This window comes from Homalodisca vitripennis, chromosome 4 (genome assembly GCF_021130785.1).
Source record: "Homalodisca vitripennis isolate AUS2020 chromosome 4, UT_GWSS_2.1, whole genome shotgun sequence".
In the NCBI taxonomy this organism is placed as follows: domain Eukaryota; kingdom Metazoa; phylum Arthropoda; class Insecta; order Hemiptera; family Cicadellidae; genus Homalodisca; species Homalodisca vitripennis.
Genome location: NC_060210.1, coordinates 203,895,158 through 203,918,856, shown reverse-complemented (window position 1 = coordinate 203,918,856; position 23,699 = coordinate 203,895,158). Strand labels below are relative to the sequence as shown.

At 37.7% G+C, this 23,699-nt stretch overlaps 1 protein-coding gene across 1 annotated transcript in view; it reads left to right on the top strand.

Moving 5' to 3' along the window:
- LOC124360922 (tetratricopeptide repeat protein 7B-like) overlaps positions 1 to 23,699 on the top strand; it is a 79,047-nt gene that overhangs the window by 40,325 nt on the left and 15,023 nt on the right. Inside the window, 4 exon segments of the mRNA XM_046814924.1 lie at positions 17,865 to 17,976; positions 21,967 to 22,114; positions 22,925 to 23,113; positions 23,259 to 23,437. Of these exon segments, the coding sequence (XP_046670880.1) occupies positions 17,865 to 17,976; positions 21,967 to 22,114; positions 22,925 to 23,113; positions 23,259 to 23,437 (628 nt within the window).

The window sequence follows — 23,699 nt, the reverse complement described above, 5'->3', positions numbered from 1 at the left end:
TAAAAATCAATTAGTTAAGTATTTAAATAACAATAATATTTTAACCTCATGTCAGTTTGGATTTAGAAAAGATAAAAACATAACAGATGCGTTGTACATGCTGACTAAAGGAATTAACGATGCTATTAGTTCGAATAGGCGTTGCCTCATTGTATTTTTAGATTTGGCTAAAGCATTTGACTCCATTTCACGGAGTAAGCTCTTACAATAGTTACATTGTATAGGCTGCCGAGGTAGCACATACTTATGGTTTGAGAGCTACCTGTCGGACAGGAAGCAATATGTATCGATCTGTGGAGCAAAGAGTAGTGAACAGCAAGTAGACTACGGAGTCATCCAGGGAAGTACACTTGGTCCCATTCTTTTCCTAATCTATATTAACAATCTTGCCAATCTGTATGTGGAGGGTGAGTTGTTTCTCTTTGCAGATGATTCCGCAATACTATACGAAGGAAAGAATTGTGGAGAAGTCAAAACTAAGACATTACGTGGCTTATCTATAGTAAAAAAATGGTTTGATCAAAACTTATTATCTTTAAATGTTTCCAAAACGAAATTCTTGCCAATTTCATTACGAACTAATCATGATTTTAATGAAAATAGTCTAAAACTTCATTCCTGTGACAATTTCACGAGTGAAACATGCGGTTGTGACACTATAAGCAGTGTCGATTCATATAAATATCTAGGAATTATGTTTGACAAACGGATGCGTTGGGCAGAGCACATAGATTACATGAAAAACAAATTAAGAAAATTTATTTTTGTATTTAGGCAGCTACGTGAAATTTTAAATTTTAATGAATTGAAACTTGCTTATTTTGCTTATTGTCAATCAATGTTATTGGTTGGTATTATAGCTTGGGGTGGTGCCTATAAATCAGTATTAGAACCTATAAATGTTGTCCAAAGAGCCATTCTTAAGACTGCCCTGTGTAAAGGTAACCGTTATGCATCATCTGCACTTTTTAATGATATGGGAGTTTTGGGGGTCAGGCAGCTATATGTAAAAACATTGGTTTTGTATATGTATAAAAACAATAACACAATTTTTAGACGAACTAACCATAGGTACGGAACTAGGATTTCGGTTTCAGTAAATATTTTAACAGATAGATTAACTAAAAGCTTTACATTAACTAATTCTCATTATATAATGCAAATTTTGATTAGAAATTTACCGAGACCATTAACTGATTTTTATAATATAAAAATTGGAATATTTAAGAAGCTACTGGTTAATTGGCTTACGGATTTGGGAGGGGAGGCAACGGAGAACGTTATTGCATCCAATTACAGATAGGATTTTCTTTTTCTTTTACTTCAAGCTCATGTCTTTTACTAGCCTATGCCCCGTTACCTTACTTACTCTTTTTTTAGCTCTATTGTAATGGGAGCTAGGTTTATTTATTTATGTATGTACGTGAGTGTGTTAAGTGTGCTACATATCTGAGTTATATATGATTAAAACTTATCGGCAATGTGGGTCGACCTATCTTTTCAACGACTCGTGCCCACGCACAGGCTTGCCTATGTGGGTACTTTTTTCCTATATTTTAAGTAATGTTAATGTTTTAATCATACTTGAAAATTACTATAGTATATATTACTCTATTATGGAACTGTAATTTCTTTATTTGGAAATAAATAAGGTTTTGAATGAAAAATGAATGAAAAAAAATGAAGTAAAAATCTAGAATGGCGCATAATGAGCTGATTGGGTTGAATTTGGCATTACTGTCATCTATAATAAAACTTATGTAATACTAATTGCCATTACTATATAATTTGTTCATTACAACAAGCCAATGTATTCATACAAATAAAAACACTGACATACTGTGTGGCACGTTGCGTGAAATGTGACAAGTACAAGTAATGTAAATTTTGTCCACCAGGTTTTGTGTGACTGAGTACCTAACATCCAAACTCTTCACAGACTTTCACGTTCCTGAGTACCTAACATCCAAACTCTTCACAGACTTTCACGTTTATAATATTAATAGGATTGACTTTTGTTTGTTGTAATGTAAATTTTGTCCACCAGGTTTTGTGTGACTGAGTACCTAACATCCAAACTCTTCACAGACTTTCACGTTTATAATATTAATAGGATTGACTTTTGTTTGTTGTAATGTAAATTTTGTCCACCAGGTTTTGTGTGACTGAGTACCTAACATCCAAACTCTTCACAGACTTTCACGTTTATAATATTAATAGGATTGACTTTTGTTTGTTGTAATGTAAATTTTGTCCACCAGGTTTTGTGTGACTGAGTACCTAACATCCAAACTCTTCACAGACTTTCACGTTTATAATATTAATAGGATTGACTTTTGTTTGTTGTAATGTAAATTTTGTCCACCAGGTTTTGTGTGACTGAGTACCTAACATCCAAACTCTTCACAGACTTTCACGTTTATAATATTAATAGGATTGACTTTTGTTTGTTGTAATGTAAATTTTGTCCACCAGGTTTTGTGTGACTGAGTACCTAACATCCAAACTCTTCACAGACTTTCACGTTTATAATATTAATAGGATTGACTTTTGTTTGTTGTAATGTAAATTTTGTCCACCAGGTTTTGTGTGACTGAGTACCTAACATCCAAACTCTTCACAGACTTTCACGTTTATAATATTAATAGGATTGACTTTTGTTTAAGCTGTCGTTTTAAAATTAGAATGTATGTTTCATTTAATTTTTATTTATTCACCCTGGAACTGGCAGGCTATTTTTGAGTGTTTTGAACCTGTACTTTAAAAATGTTGTAAAAAATACATTTTTACTATAAACCTATAAGTGTAATATGTTATTTTTTTTAGGAAAATGTGGGGATAATTATGGTATAAACACATAATGCATAAACCATACAAAAATTACTACACTAAAAGTGGTAGGACTGCAGCTGGTAAAGTGTGATAATATAATAAATAATATTATAATCTGAGATAGTCAATTTCTCCTTTATTTGATCTAGTTTCATAAAATATATAATATTATCCAGGTTCTCTTGAAAAAAATTAAATATATTGTAAAAACCACAAATAGTACATAAAAAGGCTAAGTTTGTTACTATAGGTATCATTATTTTAAAAATTTACAAAAAATATAATTCTCACACAAACTTTTTTCCAGAATATACCAAAATTTAGCTTTGTTATAGTATATAGCCTATAACAAACTGTAAACCAACATAATAAACCATAGCCATGATATATTACTAATTTTCAAAATTGATACATGAAGTCCATCTTTCTGGAAAGTTTTATGACATCACTATTGACAAAACAGCAATTCTTTCTGTGTGAAGTGGTATATAAATAGTGGTGGTAGTGTTGATCTATGTAATGTATGAACATCTATTGTATGAACTGTCATAAATTGATTCAGATTGTTATTATAATGTCAATTGCCTCTCATAAATCGATTCTGATCAACATTAAATGTTGATTGACACTCATAACTCGCATCAGATCAACATTATAATGTTGATTGACACTCATAAATCGATTCAGATCAACATTATAATGTTGATTGACACTCATAAATCGCATCAGATCATTATTATAATGTCAATTGCCTCTAATAATCAATTCAGATCGATAATATGATGTAAATTGCCTCTCATAAATCAATTCAGATCGATATAATGCTGGTTGCTAGTTCCAGGCTTGATAACTTTATATTAGAAATTCACAGATATTTTTAGTAGCTTGCCTTATCTTAAAAATTAAATTATTTTAATTTTCAGTTGTAAGAGAAAATATATTGTTGAACATATGGTTTTACGTATCTTTTTTTAATTCCTATTCACATTAGAAACTTTAAAAAAATTGGCACTCCTATTTGAAACGTAACTCTGTGGACAAGCTTCAGTGTGGCTCACCAAGGGTTTATTGGCAACACCTCATTAGTTATTTTCATTTCGCTAGTGGCTTCATAATTTGTTGTTTAATCAGTAAATTATTATGTTAACACATTCACTGCCAAAAAATAACTTACAACTCATACATATTGCTAAAATATTATATTATATAAATATTATTATACCTAGTTGTCTGGAGAATCCAAAAACAGCATGGAAGTCATATTTCAGTAAAAAAAATGGCAGTGAAAGTTTTTGCCTCCAATCGGAGGTGTCCGCACATCGCAACTTTTCCCATATATGCCTCCTATCGGAGGCAACTGCACATGACGCATCAAACTCACCAGAAGTCACTAATGTTTTATTCCATTACATTAAAGTTACTGTTACAAAATTATATAAAAAAACTATGTAATGAAACTAAGAAAACCTTTTTACAAACTAAGGCTTTAACCCTCCGAGTGGTGAAAGACGCTGCAGCGTCTATTAAATCTCATTCGCGAGTGGCAAAGACGCTCTAGCGTCTATTAACGCAAGCCTCTCTTGTTCCGGTATTTCCGATGTTATGCCGCGACTTAAACGCTATATATTAGGTATGGTTAGAAAGACCAGATTCTAAACTTTAATTTGATATAGTATTTATATATGCTGGTAGTAATGGAACTCTTACATACGGTTCATCCACCTACTGTACTACCTCCTGGACCAAGTGTAGGTCTTCTTCACGGGATTGCTTATTTACCAGACTTTGTGCAGTGTGTGTACACACCAAAAAAGGGGGTAAAAGTCACTTCTGGTGCCCAACTTGTAATTTTGGGGTTCATAGGGAGTGTTTCCCCTTACCTGGAACATTATTGGGGGCCTCTCAAACCAGGAAGAATGATGAGGAATGAGGTTGGCTCTGATACCGACTAAAATGCAGTAAAAAACGTGTACATAAAAGTTTCGATCAGGAAATAGTGTGTTGTTTTTAGGAATAATACATATAACGGATACATATTTTTGTTCAGAATTAAATTTTAAACAAAATGGCTATTTTGGATTTGTGTTAAAAAATTAAGTTTAGGAACATTTACTCAGCCTAATATAAAACAAAAAAATTTGAATTTTTATTTTTGGAATTCAACCCATTGGTTTTTTACACCAATCCAAGGTAAGTGTTTCATATTATTACCATTCTACTCTGTGTGTTATGAAGTTTAAATCGATGTATGATATGCCATACTTATATAATATACAGGATTTTTATATAAATTTTCTATTGCGAACACACAAAATCAGTAAAAATGTCCCGCCACTTGGAGAAAAAAGTACCGCCACTCGGAGGGTTAATCAACAAAATTCAACTAGATAACCTTAAAAATTCAATCAGAATGTATAAACAATTACTTAATATCTTCTTTAAAAATAACAGATGATCTAGTTATGTTTACATGGAGTAAATTATATAACATTCTCCCCCACTGAATTTAGGAGGTAGTCATTGAAACGTTCAGGGATCCTTCTTATTCTTGATCCTCTTCGAGGAGAAACTATTTTATTTTCTTGATTGAACTGTACAGATTCAACTTCAGTGTCTTTTGAAGAATCTTCCTTATTTCCTCGTGATGCATCTTCATGTTCATCCTCCACCTCCTGTTCTTCTGACCAATTGGATAAGTCTATCACCATTAGACTTTATCACCTCGGGGAGCTATGTGTTTTAATGAAACAGTAGATTCTCTTCCATTGGGGTAACGAATTAGTGCGTATTGTGGATTTGCTTCTACTAATTCAACTTCATCAACTAGTGGTTCGTATTTGCTGCTTCTTACATTTCGCCTAGTTAGTACTGGACCAGGTCGCAGTAACCATGCTGGTAGTGAAGTACCTTTAGTTGATCGGCGTGGATGTATGAACATTCTCTCATGTGGAGTGCAGTTTGTTGCTGTGCATAGTAAAGAGCGTATCGAATGTAGAGACTCTGGAAGTACAGACTCCCAGTATCGTTGGTCCAGTCCTTTGGATTTTAGTGACAGTGTAACGGTCTTCCATATAATTCCATTATACCTCTCAATTTGTCCATTTCCTGCAGGATTATATGGACTGGTTAAACTTGTAGCAATCCCCTTTTGATGAAGATATGTCCTTATTTCATCAGACAAAAATGATTTGCCTCTATCAGAATGGATGTAATTTGGTATCCCATAAACAGAGAACAAGTTTTCCAAACATTCTATCACAGTACTCGAAGTCATCTCTTTGCAGGGGTAAGAGAATGGGAAGCAAGAGTACTCGTCAACAATATTTAACATATAACAATTTCTACTTGACGATGGTAGTGGTCCTTTAAAATCAATATTGAGTCTTTCAAAAGGTGAAGTGGCCTTTATCAATGTGTTGGTTTGTTTGTGGAATCTAGGTTTGACCTCTGAACAAATAGGACAAGATAAAGTCATTGATTTGATCTCATTCAAAGAATATGGCAAATTCTTGCTGCGTACCCAGTGATAGAAACGCGTTATTCCTGGATGACAAAGAGCCTGGTGCATTTCAAAAAGTTTGTTGTCAGTCGTAGAGGCATTACAGATCCGAGAGAGTGCGTCTGCAGAAATTTTTTCTTTACCAGGTCGATATTGAATGTCGTACGAGAAAGGAGAAAGCTCTAGTCGCCAGCGCATGATTTTGTCGTTTTTAATTCTGCTAGAATGTTTTTGGTCAAAAATAAATGACAAAGCTTTTTGATCAGTTAAGAGAATAAATTGTCTCCCTAACAAAAAATGTCTCCATTTCTTAATAGATTCTACGATGGCCTGTGCTTCTCTTTCTACTGTTGAGTGTTGTTTTTCACTTCCAGACAAAGTCCTAGAAAAGAAGGCAACAGGACGTCCATTTTGGCTCAGTGTAGCAGCTATTGCAACTCCTGAAGCATCAGTTTCGACTATTAATTGATTTTCCGGTTCAACAGTCACAAGAAATGATCTTTCTATATCCTTCTTAATGTTTTGAAAATCACTAGCGGCAATGGAGGTTGGTTCAATAGGAAAATTCTTACAGCTTACTAAACTTCTAATCTTGTCAGAAAACCTTGGTATCCATTTGGAGTAGTATGATAACAATCCAAGTGTTCGTTTAAGAGAAGCAGCATCATGAGGCAGAGGCATGTCCAAAAGTGGTTGTAATCTCTCTGGGTCGGGACGTATAGTTCTATTTCTGATTTGAGAACCAAGGATAGATATAGTATCTTGAGCGAATTTACATTTTTTCAGGTTCAATGTTAGATTGTATTTCTTAGCCACAGCCATAAACTTTTCTAAATTTTTATCATGATCTTGTTTACCCATTCCTCCTATTGTAACATCATCAATATATGCGAAAGTACCTTCGAGTCCTTCTTCTGAAATAATCTTATTTATAGTCCTTTGGAAAGCGGACACGCCGTTGGTTACTCCAAAAGGAATGCGTTTGAACTGATACAACTGCCCATTAGCTTCAAAAGCGGTAAGTTGTTTTTCATGCTCTGGAATTGGTATCTGATGATAAGCACTAGACAAATCCAATGAACTGTAAGTATCAAATTTAGCAATTTTTAACACAAGTGATTCGATATCTGGCAAAGGATAAGCATCCAATAATGTAAATTTATTTACTGTCTGAGAATAGTCTATTACAAGTCGTTTCTTGTGGTTTTCATTTTTGGTAATGAGTACTTGAGCTCTCCATGGAGAAACACTTTCCTCGATAACACCATCTTTCAGAAGAGACTGTATTTCACATTGTATAAATTTTTCATCTTCCCCAAAAAACCGCCTTGTCTTAGTCACAACAGGTCGACAATCTTTAGTCATGTGCTGAAATAATGATGGTGGTTCCACATTAGCACAGGCAACGTTACAAACAGAGAAAGAAGATCTTGGTCCCCCAAAGTCTACAGTAACATTTGTATGTAGTTTCATGATATCATGTCCTATCAGTACATCAGTACATAACCTTTCAATTACAATCATTTTGATTTGTTTGTAAGCATTGTCTTGTACATACAGATCTACCCTAACATACCCTTTAATTGGTGAAACGAGTGACGTAGATGCCATCGACACCTGTTTGACTTCTGGAAATGTTTTAAGGTTGTTAGCCTTTACAAAACTACTATCAATAAAACTATCAGAACTTCCAGTATCAACTAAAAACTTAGCAGAAATTCCGTTTACATTTCCAGATATAATTGCTTTAGATAATACTTTGGGTGTTACTGCTGAAGTTATTATGGGACATGTTGTTAAAGAGGCTGAATTTATCTTACCATTTTTAAGATTCTTAGATAAACAAACTCTGAGAAAATGACCAGTTTTCGAGCAACCTTTACAAATAGCATCTTTTGCAGGGCAGTCATCTCTTGAAATATGTCTTGCTCTTCCACAAAAATAACATTTCTGTCGGAGTCCGTGTGCTGATACAGCAGCAGCAGTAGTATGCTCTTGATGCTGACCGTGAATTGGAACTGGATACAGTCACCACACATACCCCTGCTTCATCTATGGTTCTGACTCCTGTGTGTGAGGACGAAGTGCGACGTATTGTAAGAAGTTTTCAGCTAAAACTTCCAATGACATAAATGGCATATCAATGTGGCTTATAAAACAATGTTATCAGCACATATTAAGCCCATTGACAAAAATCATAAATGTTTCTTTTGAAACTGGCACATTCCCATCCGCACTCCAATTGGCAAAAGTCGTACCTGTTTTCAAAAAAGGCGATCCAAAGTTAGCGGATAACTATCGACCAATTTCAATTTTACCTGTTTTTAGCAAAATTTTTGAAAAACTGTTCCTGGACCGACTTCTTAATTTTCTTGACAAACACAAAATTTTGTCTGATCTACAATTTGGTTTCAGACCAGGAAGATCAACTTTTGGAGCAATCACCCAACTTGTAGACTTTATTGTGGAAGGCTTTGAGACACACCAAAGAACGCTCAGTGTCTTTCTTGATCTCTCAAAAGCGTTTGATACTGTTAATCATGGTATATTGCTACACAAGCTGGAAGGCTGTGGTGTACGAGGGACAGCACACCAGTGGCTCCACTCATACTTGAGCAGTAGAAGTCAATGTGTTCAGGTCCAGAATGCAGTATCAAGTACTATTAGAATATACCAAGGAGTCCCACAGGGATCAATCTTGGGTCCTGTCCTTTTCTTGATTTATGTGAATAATATCCATGCGTCAGCCTTATATGGGAAAATCATTCAATACGCAGATGACACGACTCTCTGTTTCCGGGCTGATTCTCTAACTACATTGGAGATTCAAACCTTCATTGATCTTAACTCCTGCATTCAAAATTTTCTGGTAAATAATCTCAAAACTAATCATGAAAAGACAAATTACATCAACTTCTGTTTACGTGGGTTGAATACTTATGAAACCCCAACAGTAATGATGGATAACATTGTTCTGGAAGAAACTGATTCTGCTAAATTTCTAGGATTACACCTAGATAAAGGGTTAACCTGGAAAGTTCACATTGAAAGTGTATGTGCTAAATTGGCAACTGGAATTTTTGTCCTTCGCAATTTATCAAAGTTTTGTACGTCTGATGTCTTAATGATGGCTTACTATGGATTAATATTTCCATACCTGTCGTACGGAATTTCTCTGTGGGGCAGTTGTGCCATATCAAACTTGGAAAGAGTATTCAGACTGCAGAAAAAAGCTGTTCGAATCATCGCAAAACTGAACAACAGAGAGTCATGTCGAAGTGCCTTCAGGGAGCTCAACTTGCTAACTCTACCCAGCTTGTATATTTTAGAGACTTCATTTTACTGTCGATTTCAGTGTATATTGACGCAGGGCAGTGATATACACAAATACGAGACAAGAGCTCGGGGGCGCTTTCGAGCCCGACAGCATAGAACAGCAGCATTTGAACGCCTCCCTTCTCAAGCTGGGATCAAATTCATTAACAATCTCCCTGAAACACTAAATTTAGAAACAAATCCAAAAAAATTTAAAACCCAATTAAAACACTACCTGGTGTCTTGTGCTTTTTACTCAGTTGGCGAGTTTATGGAGCACACTTGGGATTGATATTCGCGGCAGTGTTGCAATCCTGGGGGTTGATCCCACGAATTATGAATTTTGTATGTGTATGAATGTGTGCCTGCGTGCAACTGTATGGAAAGTCGAGTGAATGGATTTAGTTTTTAAGATAAATACCGTAAAAAATTGGTATTATTGACTATTGCAATACAATGTAATATATATTGTCAACGCAATAAAATATATATTCTATTCTATTCTATTCTATTGTCTTCCTGAGTTTTTAGTTTGTCTGAAGGAATCTTTAAATTACTACTCGTATCAACGTAGTGACAATATGATTGAGGTACACCTGAAGTCATGGAATAAGCGTCCGCATGTTTCTGAGCTGACTCTAAGGAACGAGCTATTTCTTCAACTTTTTCCAAGGTTAAAACGTTATGTTCCAGAATACGTTGTCTGATTCGAGAAGAATTTAAACCACTAATAAAGGCATCTCTGATAGACTCATCACTATAGGTTTTAGCATCGACGTTTACGAAATCACACTCCTTACTAAGAGATTTAAGCGTTTGCAAATAGTGATTTATTGATTCTCCTTCTTGTTGTTTATGATTAGCAAGCAAGTGTCTAGCAAAAAGTACATTTTTCTTAGGTATGAATAATGTTTCTAAAGTTTGTATAGCATTGTTGTAATCTTTACACTCACTGATAAATTCATAGTTTTCATAGGTTAGAAAGTTCACTAGTACTCCAAGTTTCTTATCTTCTTTAACTTCAGCATTTTCTATGAATGTATTGAACGTTTGAAACCAATGTTTCCATTGTTTAGAAGCATTTGTTGTTTCAGGGCTGCATGCAAATTTCTCAGGTTTCAGTAGTTTTTCCATTACAGAGTATTGAAGTTAGTATAGCAAAATTGTTGATTAAATTGTAATGAAACTAAGAAAACCTTTTTACAAACTAAGGCTTTAATCAACAAAATTCAACTAGATAACCTTAAAAATTCAATCAGAATGTATAAACAATTACTTAATATCTTCTTTAAAAATAACAGATGATCTAGTTATGTTTACATGGAGTAAATTATATAACAAACTATATTCATATATACATTTTCCTGAATTGGATAGTTCATTACGGGGAGTGCTACTTATCAAGGCAAGCCAAGACACATAGTCCTGGCTCCCCTGGACACTGCGGACAGATAAACAATGTCATAGTTTTTTTCTTTTCTTTCGCACATTGCCTGCACCTCTTTCTCAGAAACCTATCACCTTTCGTGTCCCTTTTGTCTGACAGTTAATGATTGCCGGGTGCTAGTGTGGCAATATTTGTCATCAACATATTTTCAATGACTGCAATTCTAAAGGTATATAAGTCAGTTTTTTTTCTTGGATTTGCAATGAGATACAATTTGAAGCTGTTTATCATTAGCATCTGTAAAAAATGAATAAACATCTTCATATACCATCGCAACGTTTTATGCTCACATGGGTAGTAGCTCATCATTTGGGGAGCTCGTCATGCCTCCGATCGGAGGCAGACACACCCGAGGGGAGCTCATCATGCCTCCAATCAGAGGCAGACACACCCGAGGGGAGCTCATCATGCCTCCGATCGGAGGCAGACACACCCGAGGGGAGCTCGTCGTGCCTCCAATCAGAGGCAGACACACCCGAGGGGAGCTCATCATGCCTCCGATCGGAGGCAGACACACCCGAGGGGAGCTCATCATGCCTCCAATCAGAGGCAGACACACCCGAGGGGAGCTCGTCATGCCTCCAATCAGAGGCAGACACACCCGAGGGGAGCTCGTCATGCCTCCAATCAGAGGCAGACACACTTGAGGGGAGCTCGTCAAGCCTCCGATCGGAGGCAGACACACACCCGAGGGGAGCTCGTCATGCCTCCAATCAGAGGCAGACACACTTGAGGGGAGCTCTTCATGCCTCCAATCGGAGGCAGACACACCCGAGGGGAGCTCGTCATGCCTCCAATCAGAGGCAGACACACCCGAGGGGAGCTCGTCATGCCTCCAATCAGAGGCAGGCACACCCGAGGGGAGCTCATCATCATGCCTCCAATCAGAGGCAGACACACCCGAGGGGAGCTCGTCATGCCTCCAATCAGAGGCAGACACACCCGAGGGGAGCTCGTCATGCCTCCAATCAGAGGCAGACACACCCGAGGGGAGCTCGTCATGCCTCCGATCGGAGGCAGACACACCCGAGGGGAGCTCGTCATGCCTCCGATCGGAGGCAGACACACCCGAGGGGAGCTCGTCATGCCTCCGATCGGAGGCAGACACACCCGAGGGGAGCTCGTCATGCCTCCAATCAGAGGCAGACACACTTGAGGGGAGCTCATCATGCCTCCGATCGGAGGCAGACACACCCGAGGGGAGCTCGTCATGCCTCCGATCGGAGGCAGACACACCCGAGGGGAGCTCGTCATGCCTCCAATCAGAGGCAGACACACCCGAGGGGAGCTCATCATGCCTCCAATCAGAGGCAGACACACCAGAGGGGAGCTCGTCATGCCTCCAATCAGAGGCAGACACACCAGAGGGGAGCTCTTCATGCCTCCAATCAGAGGCAGACACACCCGAGGGGAGCTCGTCATGCCTCCAATCAGAGGCAGACACACCAGATGGGAGCTCATCATGCCTCCAATCAGAGGCAGACACACCCGAGGGGAGCTCGTCATGCCTCCAATCAGAGGCAGACACACCCGAGGGGAGCTCGTCATGCCTCCGATCGGAGGCAGACACACCCGAGGGGAGCTCGTCATGCCTCCAATCAGAGGCAGACACACTTGAGGGGAGCTCATCATGCCTCCGATCGGAGGCAGACACACCCGAGGGGAGCTCGTCATGCCTCCAATCAGAGGCAGACACACCCGAGGGGAGCTCATCATGCCTCCAATCAGAGGCAGACACACCAGAGGGGAGCTCGTCATGCCTCCAATCAGAGGCAGGCACACTTGAGGGGAGCTCTTCATGCCTCCAATCAGAGGCAGACACACCCGAGGGGAGCTCGTCATGCCTCCAATCAGAGGCAGACACACCAGATGGGAGCTCATCATGCCTCCAATCAGAGGCAGACACCCGAGGGGAGCTTGTCATGCCTCCAATCAGAGTTAGACACACCAGAGGGGAGCTCATCATGCCTCCAATCAGAGGCAGACACACCCGAGGGGAGCTCATCATGCCTCCAATCAGAGGCAGACACACCAGAGGGGAGCTCATCATGCCTCCAATCAGAGGCAGACACACCAGAGGGGAGCTCGTCATGCCTCCAATCAGAGGCAGACACACCCAAGGGGAGCTTGTCATGCCTCCAATTAGAGCCAGACACACCAGAGGGGAGCTCGTCATGCCTCCAATCAGAGGCAGGCACACCCGAGGGGAGCTCATCATGCCTCCAATCAGAGGCAGACACACCCGAGGGGAGCTCATCATGCCTCCGATCGGAGGCAGACACACCCGAGGGGAGCTCGTCATGCCTCCAATCAGAGGCAGACACACCTGAGGGGAGCTCTTCATGCCTCCAATCAGAGGCAGACACACCCGAGGGGAGCTCGTCATGCCTCCAATCAGAGGCAGACACACCCGAGGGGAGCTCGTCATGCCTCCAATCAGAGGTCTCAGCAGTGAATGTGTTAATCTAACAATTGAACATACTAACTTAAACTGAACAATTCGTTTTACTTGTAACTAGATTAATCTGTTTGTTTACATCATAACTGAGTTAATATTAAATTTAATAATGTTGCTTTGCTTTTGTTCTTGTAATGTATTGCTTTAACCATAATATTAAATAATCTTTTGGTGAAAATAATACCGCAGTTTTATTACGTTGGCCAGTATGACATTTGTTAAACTAGAGACAGTTATGTTTAGTTGTATATAAGTTTTGTGTGCATTGTAAAGATGGCTGAACTATATTATGACAGTTATTAATATAAATAAGCCCATGATACCACTAACCATTAACATTACCTATAGAGTGCCTTAAATAATTATTGAAATTCTAGATGAGAAACATTAAGAAAAGTAAAATATTTGGTTAACTACTGAAGATGTAAAACTTCTATTTAGTTGTTCGGACGATATAAAATATTAATTTAAAATTATAATTATTTTTCATCTGTGAATGTAATCTTTGATATAATTTGTCATTGTTGAATAAAGACAGTCTAAAACTAGAAAATGCTTTGGTATAGGGCCTTTTCTGGCTGAAGACCACCTTAAAAGAGAAAGGTGACAATACACCAAAGGATTTTGGTGACAGTCTTACTAGTATAAGATACATATTACTTTCTGTATACAACCATTGATACAATTGGATCACATTTCCCCATATTACATGAGGCTCACTTCCATAACCAGTTCTGATGTACTGCAGATTAGAACTAAGTAAAGTAGTATTCACTGCAAAGCCAGTGGCATCCAAACATTGATACAATTGGATCACATTTCCCCATATTATGTACTGCAGGCTCACTTCCATAACCAGTTCTGATGTACTGCAGATTAGAACTAAGTAAAGTAGTATTCACTGCAAAGCCAGTGGCATCCAAACATTGATACAATTGGATCACATTTCCCCATATTACATGAGGCTCACTTCCATAACCAGTTCTGATGTACTGCAGATTAGAACTAAGTAAAGTAGTATTCACTGCAAAGCCAGTGGCATCCAACTATTGATACAATTGGATCACATTTCCCCATATTACATGAGGCTCACTTCCATAACCAGTTCTGATGTACTGCAGATTAGAACTAAGTAAAGTAGTATTCACTGCAAAGCCAGTGGAATCCAACTATTGATACAATTGGATCACATTTCCCCATATTACATGAGGCTCACTTCCATAACCAGTTCTGATGTACTGCAGATTAGAACTAAGTAAAGTAGTATTCACTGCAAAGCCAGTGGCATCCAAACATTGATACAATTGGATCACATTTCCCCATATTACATGAGGCTCACTTCCATAACGAGTTCTGATGTACTGCAGATTAGAACTAAGTAAAGTAGTATTCACTGCAAAGCCAGTGGCATCCAACTATTGATACAATTGGATCACATTTCCCCATATTACATGAGGCTCACTTCCATAACCAGTTCTGATGTACTGCAGATTAGAACTAAGTAAAGTAGTAGTATTCACTGCAAAGCCAGTGGAATCCAACTATTGATACAATTGGATCACATTTCCCCATATTACATGAGGCTCACTTCCATAACCAGTTCTGATGTACTGCAGATTAGAACTAAGTAAAGTAGTATTCACTGCAAAGCCAGTGGCATCCAAACATTGATACAATTGGATCACATTTCCCCATATTACATGAGGCTCACTTCCATAACGAGTTCTGATGTACTGCAGATTAGAACTAAGTAAAGTAGTATTCACTGCAAAGCCAGTGGAATCCAACTATTGATACAATTGGATCACATTTCCCCATATTACATGAAGCTCACTTCCATAACCAGTTCTGATGTACTGCAGATTAGAACTAAGTAAAGTAGTATTCACTGCAAAGCCAGTGGCATCCAACTATTGATACAATTGGATCACATTTCCCCATATTACATGAGGCTCACTTCCATAACCAGTTCTGATGTACTGCAGATTAGAACTAAGTAAAGTAGTATTCACTGCAAAGCCAGTGGCATCCAAACATTGATACAATTGGATCACATTTCCCCATATTACATGAGGCTCACTTCCATAACCAGTTCTGATGTACTGCAGATTAGAATCAAGTAAAGTAGTATTCACTGCAAAGCCAGTGGAATCCAACTATTGATACAATTGGATCACATTTCCCCATATTACATGAGGCTCACTTCCATAACCAGTTCTGATGTACTGCAGATTAGAACTAAGTAAAGTAGTATTCACTGCAAAGCCAGTGGAATCCAACTATTGATACAATTGGATCACATTTCCCCATATTACATGAGGCTCACTTCCATAACCAGTTCTGATGTACTGCAGATTAGAACTAAGTAAAGTAGTATTCACTGCAAAGCCAGTGGAATCCAACTATTGATACAATTGGATCACATTTCCCCATATTACATGAGGCTCACTTCCATAACCAGTTCTGATGTACTGCAGATTAGAACTAAGTAAAGTAGTATTCACTGCAAAGCCAGTGGCATCCAAACATTGATACAATTGGATCACATTTCCCCATATTACATGAGGCTCACTTCCATAACCAGTTCTGATGTACTGCAGATTAGAACTAAGTAAAGTAGTATTCACTGCACTGCAAAGCCAGTGGCATCCAAACATTGATACAATTGGATCACATTTTCTCGTATTACAGAGTCATCATGAGGCTCACTTCCATATCCAGTTCTGATGTACTGCAGATTAGAACTAAGTAAAGTAGTATTCACTGCAAAGCCAGTGGCATCCAAACATTGATACAATTGGATCACATTTTCTCGTATTACATGAGGCTCACTTCCATATCCAGTTCTGATGTACTGCAGATTAGAACTAAGTAAAGTAGTATTCACTGCAAAGCCAGTGGAATCCAACTATTGATACAATTGGATCACATTTCCCCATATTACATGAGGCTCACTTCCATAACCAGTTCTGATGTACTGCAGATTAGAACTAAGTAAAGTAGTATTCACTGCAAAGCCAGTGGAATCCAACTATTGATACAATTGGATCACATTTCCCCATATTACATGAGGCTCACTTCCATAACCAGTTCTGATGTACTGCAGATTAGAACTAAGTAAAGTAGTATTCACTGCAAAGCCAGTGGAATCCAACTATTGATACAATTGGATCACATTTCCCCATATTACATGAGGCTCACTTCCATAACCAGTTCTGATGTACTGCAGATTAGAACTAAGTAAAGTAGTATTCACTGCAAAGCCAGTGGCATCCAAACATTGATACAATTGGATCACATTTTCTCGTATTACATGAAGCTCACTTCCATTATCCAGTTCTGGTTTACTGCAGATTAGAATCAATTAAAGTAGTATTCACTGCAACACCAGTGGCATCCAACCATTGATGCAATTGGATCATATTTTCTCGTTTTACATGAGGCTCACTTCCATATCCAGTTTTAGTTTACTGCAGATTAGAACTGAGTAAAGTAGCCTTTACTGCAACACCAATGGCCAGGAAGTGACAATGTCGGTGTTGGTAGGGGAATGGAATCAATTTCTCACCGTTATTTTACTATACAGTTTTAATCTCGTATTTAAACCCTGAAACTGAATTTGATACTTCATCAACTTTTTACAATGTATATAATCATATGTTGAAGGTAAATTATATTGTGTCATATATAATTTTATCAGCATATTGGTTTATTATATTTGCTGAACAACACTTCAGCTGTACTGCAGAGGATCTAAACTAAGGGAGAAACGTAACACAACACAATTTTATGTTGAAGATGGAGCTTATATTGGCTACATTCTTCTGTCATGTGTTTGACAAAGATAGCCTTGTTATCGAAAGGCCTCACAAATATAAAAGTTTTAAATATTTGGTTTTGTGTTTAAATGTAAATAATTTTATGTGTTCGTTTATTATATTTTCTGAACTATTGATTCATGTTTTTCACGAAAATATGTTGAGAAGTTGCTGATTATGTTAATGGAGCTAGAAACATATAACACAATTTAATACTTTATCTGTTAACTTGAGATTTGGCGGGTCGTAATGAATAGTTCCAGGGTCAAGATGCTTCTATCAGATGTGTAGTTGATTGACAGGGGGAGGAGAGATAAGTTTGACAGCATTGATCTTTTTCTATATTTTCTCGGTTTGTCCCACTCAAATATTAAAGAAAATCACAATCTGTGCCTTAACCACCAAATCGATGGGCTGGACTTGTTTGTATCTAAACTAACTGAGAAAGCCTTGTGTATCCTGAACTGAAATCCATTATCTTCCTGTTTAATTCAGCCTCCAAGAAGACGAATGCTGTGAGTGCGTGGAAGCCTCGTCTCTACACTGGCATCAACTTGTTCATCCCTCGCAATGAATACGAGGAAGTGATTTTGTTGCTGTTGATCAGGTATTAAACTTTTATATTCAGCATATTGGTAATCTGTTACACAAAGCTACGTCTCCATTTAATCAGTTCTTTGGTTTTCAATCAATAGAAAGAAACAAATGTACACATTCTTTTCTACACTAGTTTTGAAAGCAAGTAATTTATTACATCCTGTATTTAGGTACATTATTTATTTTATATTGGTAGATAATAATTTGTATTTTGTCTTTAAACTTTTATGTCATTTCAGTTTTCTCCTTTATCTTTAATTCTGTATATTATTATAAAAAAAAAAAACAATTTTATATTATTGTACTAATTTTCAGGAATAGATCATTTAATTTTCTGTGTGGAATAAGTTTATTTAAACAAATGACCTCTTCTGTTTTTAATCTATGAACCTAACATAAATACTTGTGAACCATCAGTTTCAGCCACTCATTTTTCTAATTTTTGCCCAGTTTGGCAAAAGAAGAATAAAAGGTTTTGTTAAGACTCGAGAAAGATCGCTATTCAGAGTTCACTAAAATCTGAAAATTCAGGAAAAGTCAAGAATTTGTAAAAAGGTCAGGGCAAGTCAGAGAGCTCTTTTAAAAGATGCTAAACGTTTGGAGTTATAAATTAGAAAAATAAAAATTCTTGAAATACAAAGTTCAGGTAGTTATTAAATTATGAGATCAAGTTCGGTTGTTTTAAGATAGTCTGCCTACAAATCCTAGGCCATGTCAAAAGGAGTATCAATGCTATATTACAAATTAAGGTTTGTAAATATGCTTTTTCTAAAAGTAGTTAACAGCCTGTTTTTTAACCTCTAATGTTATAAAAATAAAATAATGAGGAAAGTGAAAAAATGTATAATAAAAAGCTACATATAATGGTTAATTTTCATTGTAATTGCCCATTTAAACGGAGGAATTTTTAGTACGAGGCTACAATACCCTCTTCATAGAACAGTGCTACCAGTCAGTTGAGATGGGTTTTCACAATGTTTCAGAGTGCATTAAGACATTCCGCAACCGTCACTGTAGCCTTGTGCACTGTAACAATTAATTCAACAATTAGAACACCAGGCTACAATACTCTCTCCATATAACAGTGCTGCCAGTGAGTTGAGATGGGTTTCCACAATGTTACAGAGTTCATTGAAATATTCCGCAACCATCACTGTAGCATTGTGCATTTATTGTGCACTGTAACAATTCAACAATCAGAACACCAGGCTACAATACCGTCTTATAGAACAGTGCTACCAGTGAGTTGAGATGGGTTTTCACAATGTTTCAGAGTGCATTGAGACATTCCGCAACCGTCACTGTAGCCTTGTGCATTTACTGTTCACTGTAACAATTCAACAATCAGAACACCAGGCTACCATACCGTCTTATAGAACAGTGCTGCCAGTGAGTTGAGATGGGTTTCCACAATGTTTCAGAGTGCATTAAGACATCCGCAACCGTCACTGTAGCCTTGTGCATTTACTGTTCACTGTAACAATTCAACAATCAGAACACCAAGCTACAATACCGTCTTATAGAACAGTGCTGCCAGTGAGTTGAGATGGGTTTCCACAATGTTTTAGAGTGCATTGAGACATTCCGCAACCGTCACTGTAGCCTTGTGCATTTATTGTGCACTGTAACAATTCAACAATCAGAACACCAGGCTACAATACCGTCTTATAGAACAGTGCTGCCAGTGAGTTGAGATGGGTTTCCACAATGTTTCAGAGTGCATTGAGACATTCCGCAACCGTCACTGTAGCCTTGTGCATTTACTGTTCACTGTAACAATTCAACAATCAGAACACCAGGCTACAATACCGTCTTATAGAACAGTGCTGCCAGTGAGTTGAGATGGGTTTCCACAATGTTTCAGAGTGCATTAAGACATCCGCAACCGTCACTGTAGCCTTGTGCATTTACTGTTCACTGTAACAATTCAACAATCAGAACACCAAGCTACAATACCGTCTTATAGAACAGTGCTGCCAGTGAGTTGAGATGGGTTTCCACAATGTTTTAGAGTGCATTGAGACATCCGCAACCATCACTGTAGCCTTGTGCATTTACTGTTCACTGTAACAATTCAACAATCAGAACACCAGGCTACAATACCGTCTTATAGAACAGTGCTGCCAGTGAGTTGAGATGGGTTTCCACAATGTTTTAGAGTGCATTGAGACATTCCGCAACCGTCACTGTAGCCTTGTGCATTTACTGTTCACTGTAACAATTCAACAATCAGAACACCAAGCTACAATACCGTCTTATAGAACAGTGCTGCCAGTGAGTTGAGATGGGTTTCCACAATGTTTCAGAGTGCATTGAGACATTCCGCAACCGTCACTGTAGCCTTGTGCATTTACTGTACACTGTAACAATTCAACAATCAGAACACCAAGCTACAATACCGTCTTATAGAACAGTGCTGCCAGTGAGTTGAGATGGGTTTCCACAATGTTTCAGAGTGCATTGAGACATTCCGCAACCGTCACTGTAGCCTTGTGCATTTACTGTTCACTGTAACAATTCAACAATCAGAACACCAAGCTACAATACCGTCTTATAAAACAGTGCTGCCAGTGAGTTGAGATGGGTTTCCACAATGTTTCAGAGTGCATTGAGACATTCCACAACCATCACTGTAGCCTTGTGCATTTACTGTACACTGTCACAATTCAACAATCAGAACACCAAGCTACAATACCGTCTTATAGAACAGTGCTGCCAGTGAGTTGAGATGGATTTCCACAATGTTACAGGGTGCAATGAAACATTCTGTAACTGTCACTGTAGCCTTGTGCATTTACTGTTCACTGTAACAATTCAACAATCAGAACACCAAGCTACAATACCGTCTTATAGAACAGTGCTGCCAGTGAGTTGAGATGGATTTCCACAATGTTACAGGGTGCAATGAAACATTCTGCAACTGTCACTGTAGTCTTGTGCATTTATTGTTCACTGTAACAATTCAACAATTTGAACACCAGGCTACAATACTCTCTCCATAGAACAGTGCTGCCAGTGAGTTGAGATAGGTGACTCCTGTACATTGTATTACCATTTAAATGGCTGTACCACACAGCATGAACAAATGGTGAAAAAGAACAGCTCTCGTGTGTCTGGTTAGTTTAAGAAGAACGTTGGTTTTTACATATCAAAATAAGATTTTTATATTTATGAAAAAAAAAACACAAACAAAATACATGTTCATTTAACCTTCTAATTTTCTGTTTGAATAATTATGTCTGTTGTGAGAAGGCCCACCTTGTTTCCTGATTTGCCACAATCTTGTTTGTTCTGTAAAGATTGGCCATCGGTCAGTTGTCAGTGGTTGGTCACTGAGTACAGACCTGTTGTGATCTGATTGTTCAGTTTTAGTAATTAGTGTTTTTATTAAGAGCATGTTTTAGAGATACACACAGTTAAAATACAACATGTTTGTTGAGATTCCTAACTTATGCATGTCATAATGCTCTGCTATGATTTGTTTATTTTAATCTAGACTGAATTTATGTGTTAGGTTAGTTATCCACCTGGGGAAGAAATCAGATTGCAGATCCAGAAATGTCACTACGTTTCTAACAATTTTTATTTATTTATTTCCAACGGACATACTTCTCCATTTTATATTTAAGATTCATATAATTAACCTATAAACAACTTAACCTAAACAAGAACTTCTTCAAAGAAAACATGTGGATGTCTGAAAAATAACACTAACATAATAAACTATGGCAGAGCGTAATATAACAAGAATATAAATAAATGTTTTAATGCTGTAACAGTACTAACAGGAAAACAGTAACAATAAATAAACTATAACAATAGCAATAACATAATAAACTATAGCATAATATAACAAGAATATAAACACTTTATAGACACTAACACAGCAACACTTTACTTATTTGTTGTATTCGTTGTTATCTGAACAAATGTAAGAAAAAAATCCTGTTACCTTCAATAAGAGGGAATTGTTAATAACAAGAATACACTTTGTTATCAGCGAGGCCATGGCAGTCAGGGAAGCTGTGCTTAGTCAATCCCCAGAATTCAAGGAGGTGAGGATACGGGCTCTCAGCAACGCCATGGTGATCTACGATCTGTTAACCATAGCCTTGGTGCGCTGGGGCCAGGTCTCTCTACTGTATGAGGTAACTTTCCTGTTGGTCACTTTCATACTTTTATTTGTCTTATACTAATTAGTAACATCATAATAATAAAGGCAGCTATTAACTTAATATTGTATGACCTAATTGGTGTGTGTTGTTATTTAGCTGAGGATAATTTAAGATTCTGTGAAGGAAAGCGATTAATAAAGAATGTCAAAAATGTAAACCAACCAATTAATCTGGTTCAACTACTATTGAAAGATAAATTTTAATTTATGTATAGTTATGCATAGCTGTTTCAAATATAGTTATATATTTTTCTAGGGGTTCATATAGCATTATATAATTAAGATTACTATAACTTAATGAATTCTTAATCCAAACTGAGTCTCGTTTTATATTTTGGATGCTCTGCAAAACACCTTCTGTATCCCATCTTTGACTGTCGTGGTTCATTGGAAATTATCTGAGCTCTAGATGGTTGGTCTATGACAAAAAAGATGGAATGTGGACACTTGATATAACCTCTTGTTTGATATTCTGATGATGTCACAGCTCTCATTGCTGGATGTAATGTTGAGGTGGTCCAGCTGAAGTTAAATCAAATGTAGGCTATGACGTCCTTGTTAAAATATAAAGGAAGTCCGTGTTGTACTGTAGATTATGAAATCCCTGTTACTGTAAAGTTGTAGCCTATGACGTCCTTGTTAAAATATAAAGGAAGTCCGTGTTGTACTGTAGATTATGAAATCCCTGTTACTTGTTGTAGCCTAATAGTTGTATGACGTCCCACATCTAGTTATATTAGAGGTGTACAGAAGGTAATAATGAGGAATATAATCTGTTTGACAGTGCCTGGAAAGGGCCATGAAGTTCTCATACGAGGAGGCCCACATCTGGTTACAACAGGCTCTGTGTCTGGAGTCCATGGGTCACCACGTTCATGCTCTGGCAGTGCTCAAGGAAGTGGTGAGACTGCTGCCTACCAAAGTCATGCCTTGTCTCATTGCCGCTCGCATCTGCTACCAGCACCTTAACCAGGTCATTCGCTTCTTTCTTTTATTTTAGTTCCAGTATTTTTACCTTCTTAATAGTAGTATTTTCATTGTTAAAACCCTACAAATAAAATAAATTCAATCCTTTATGAGAACTTTTGACTGTGGGGATGACCGATATATCTGTACAGATCTCAGAAGGTATGCAGTGGAGTATGAAAGCACTGGCCCGTCAGACATCCCACCCCCAGAATCTGCTGTCTCGATGCCACCTGTACATCGGTATCGGAGCCCACTACGGTGCTGTCATCTCCCACCTCAAGCAGGAGAAGCAGAGACTGCACTCTCTGGCGGCTGAATCTTTCCTCAAGTCAGTTATAGTTGTTCTATAAACAAATTTTAGTTACCCTTAGTGTCATTCGTTGCATGCATTAATTCTTTTGTTTTTTTAGTGTTAAAATAAACATATATATATATATATATATATATTTATAAAAACTGTTTAACCAATTTTATCAACGTTAGTAGCAACTTAGTTCAATGGAAAATGCCCAAGAGAGGTTGTGTGATTGGCACCATCATCGAGGATATCTTTGGGATGGTGTGCATAGTGTTCAGAAGGTAACCTCAAA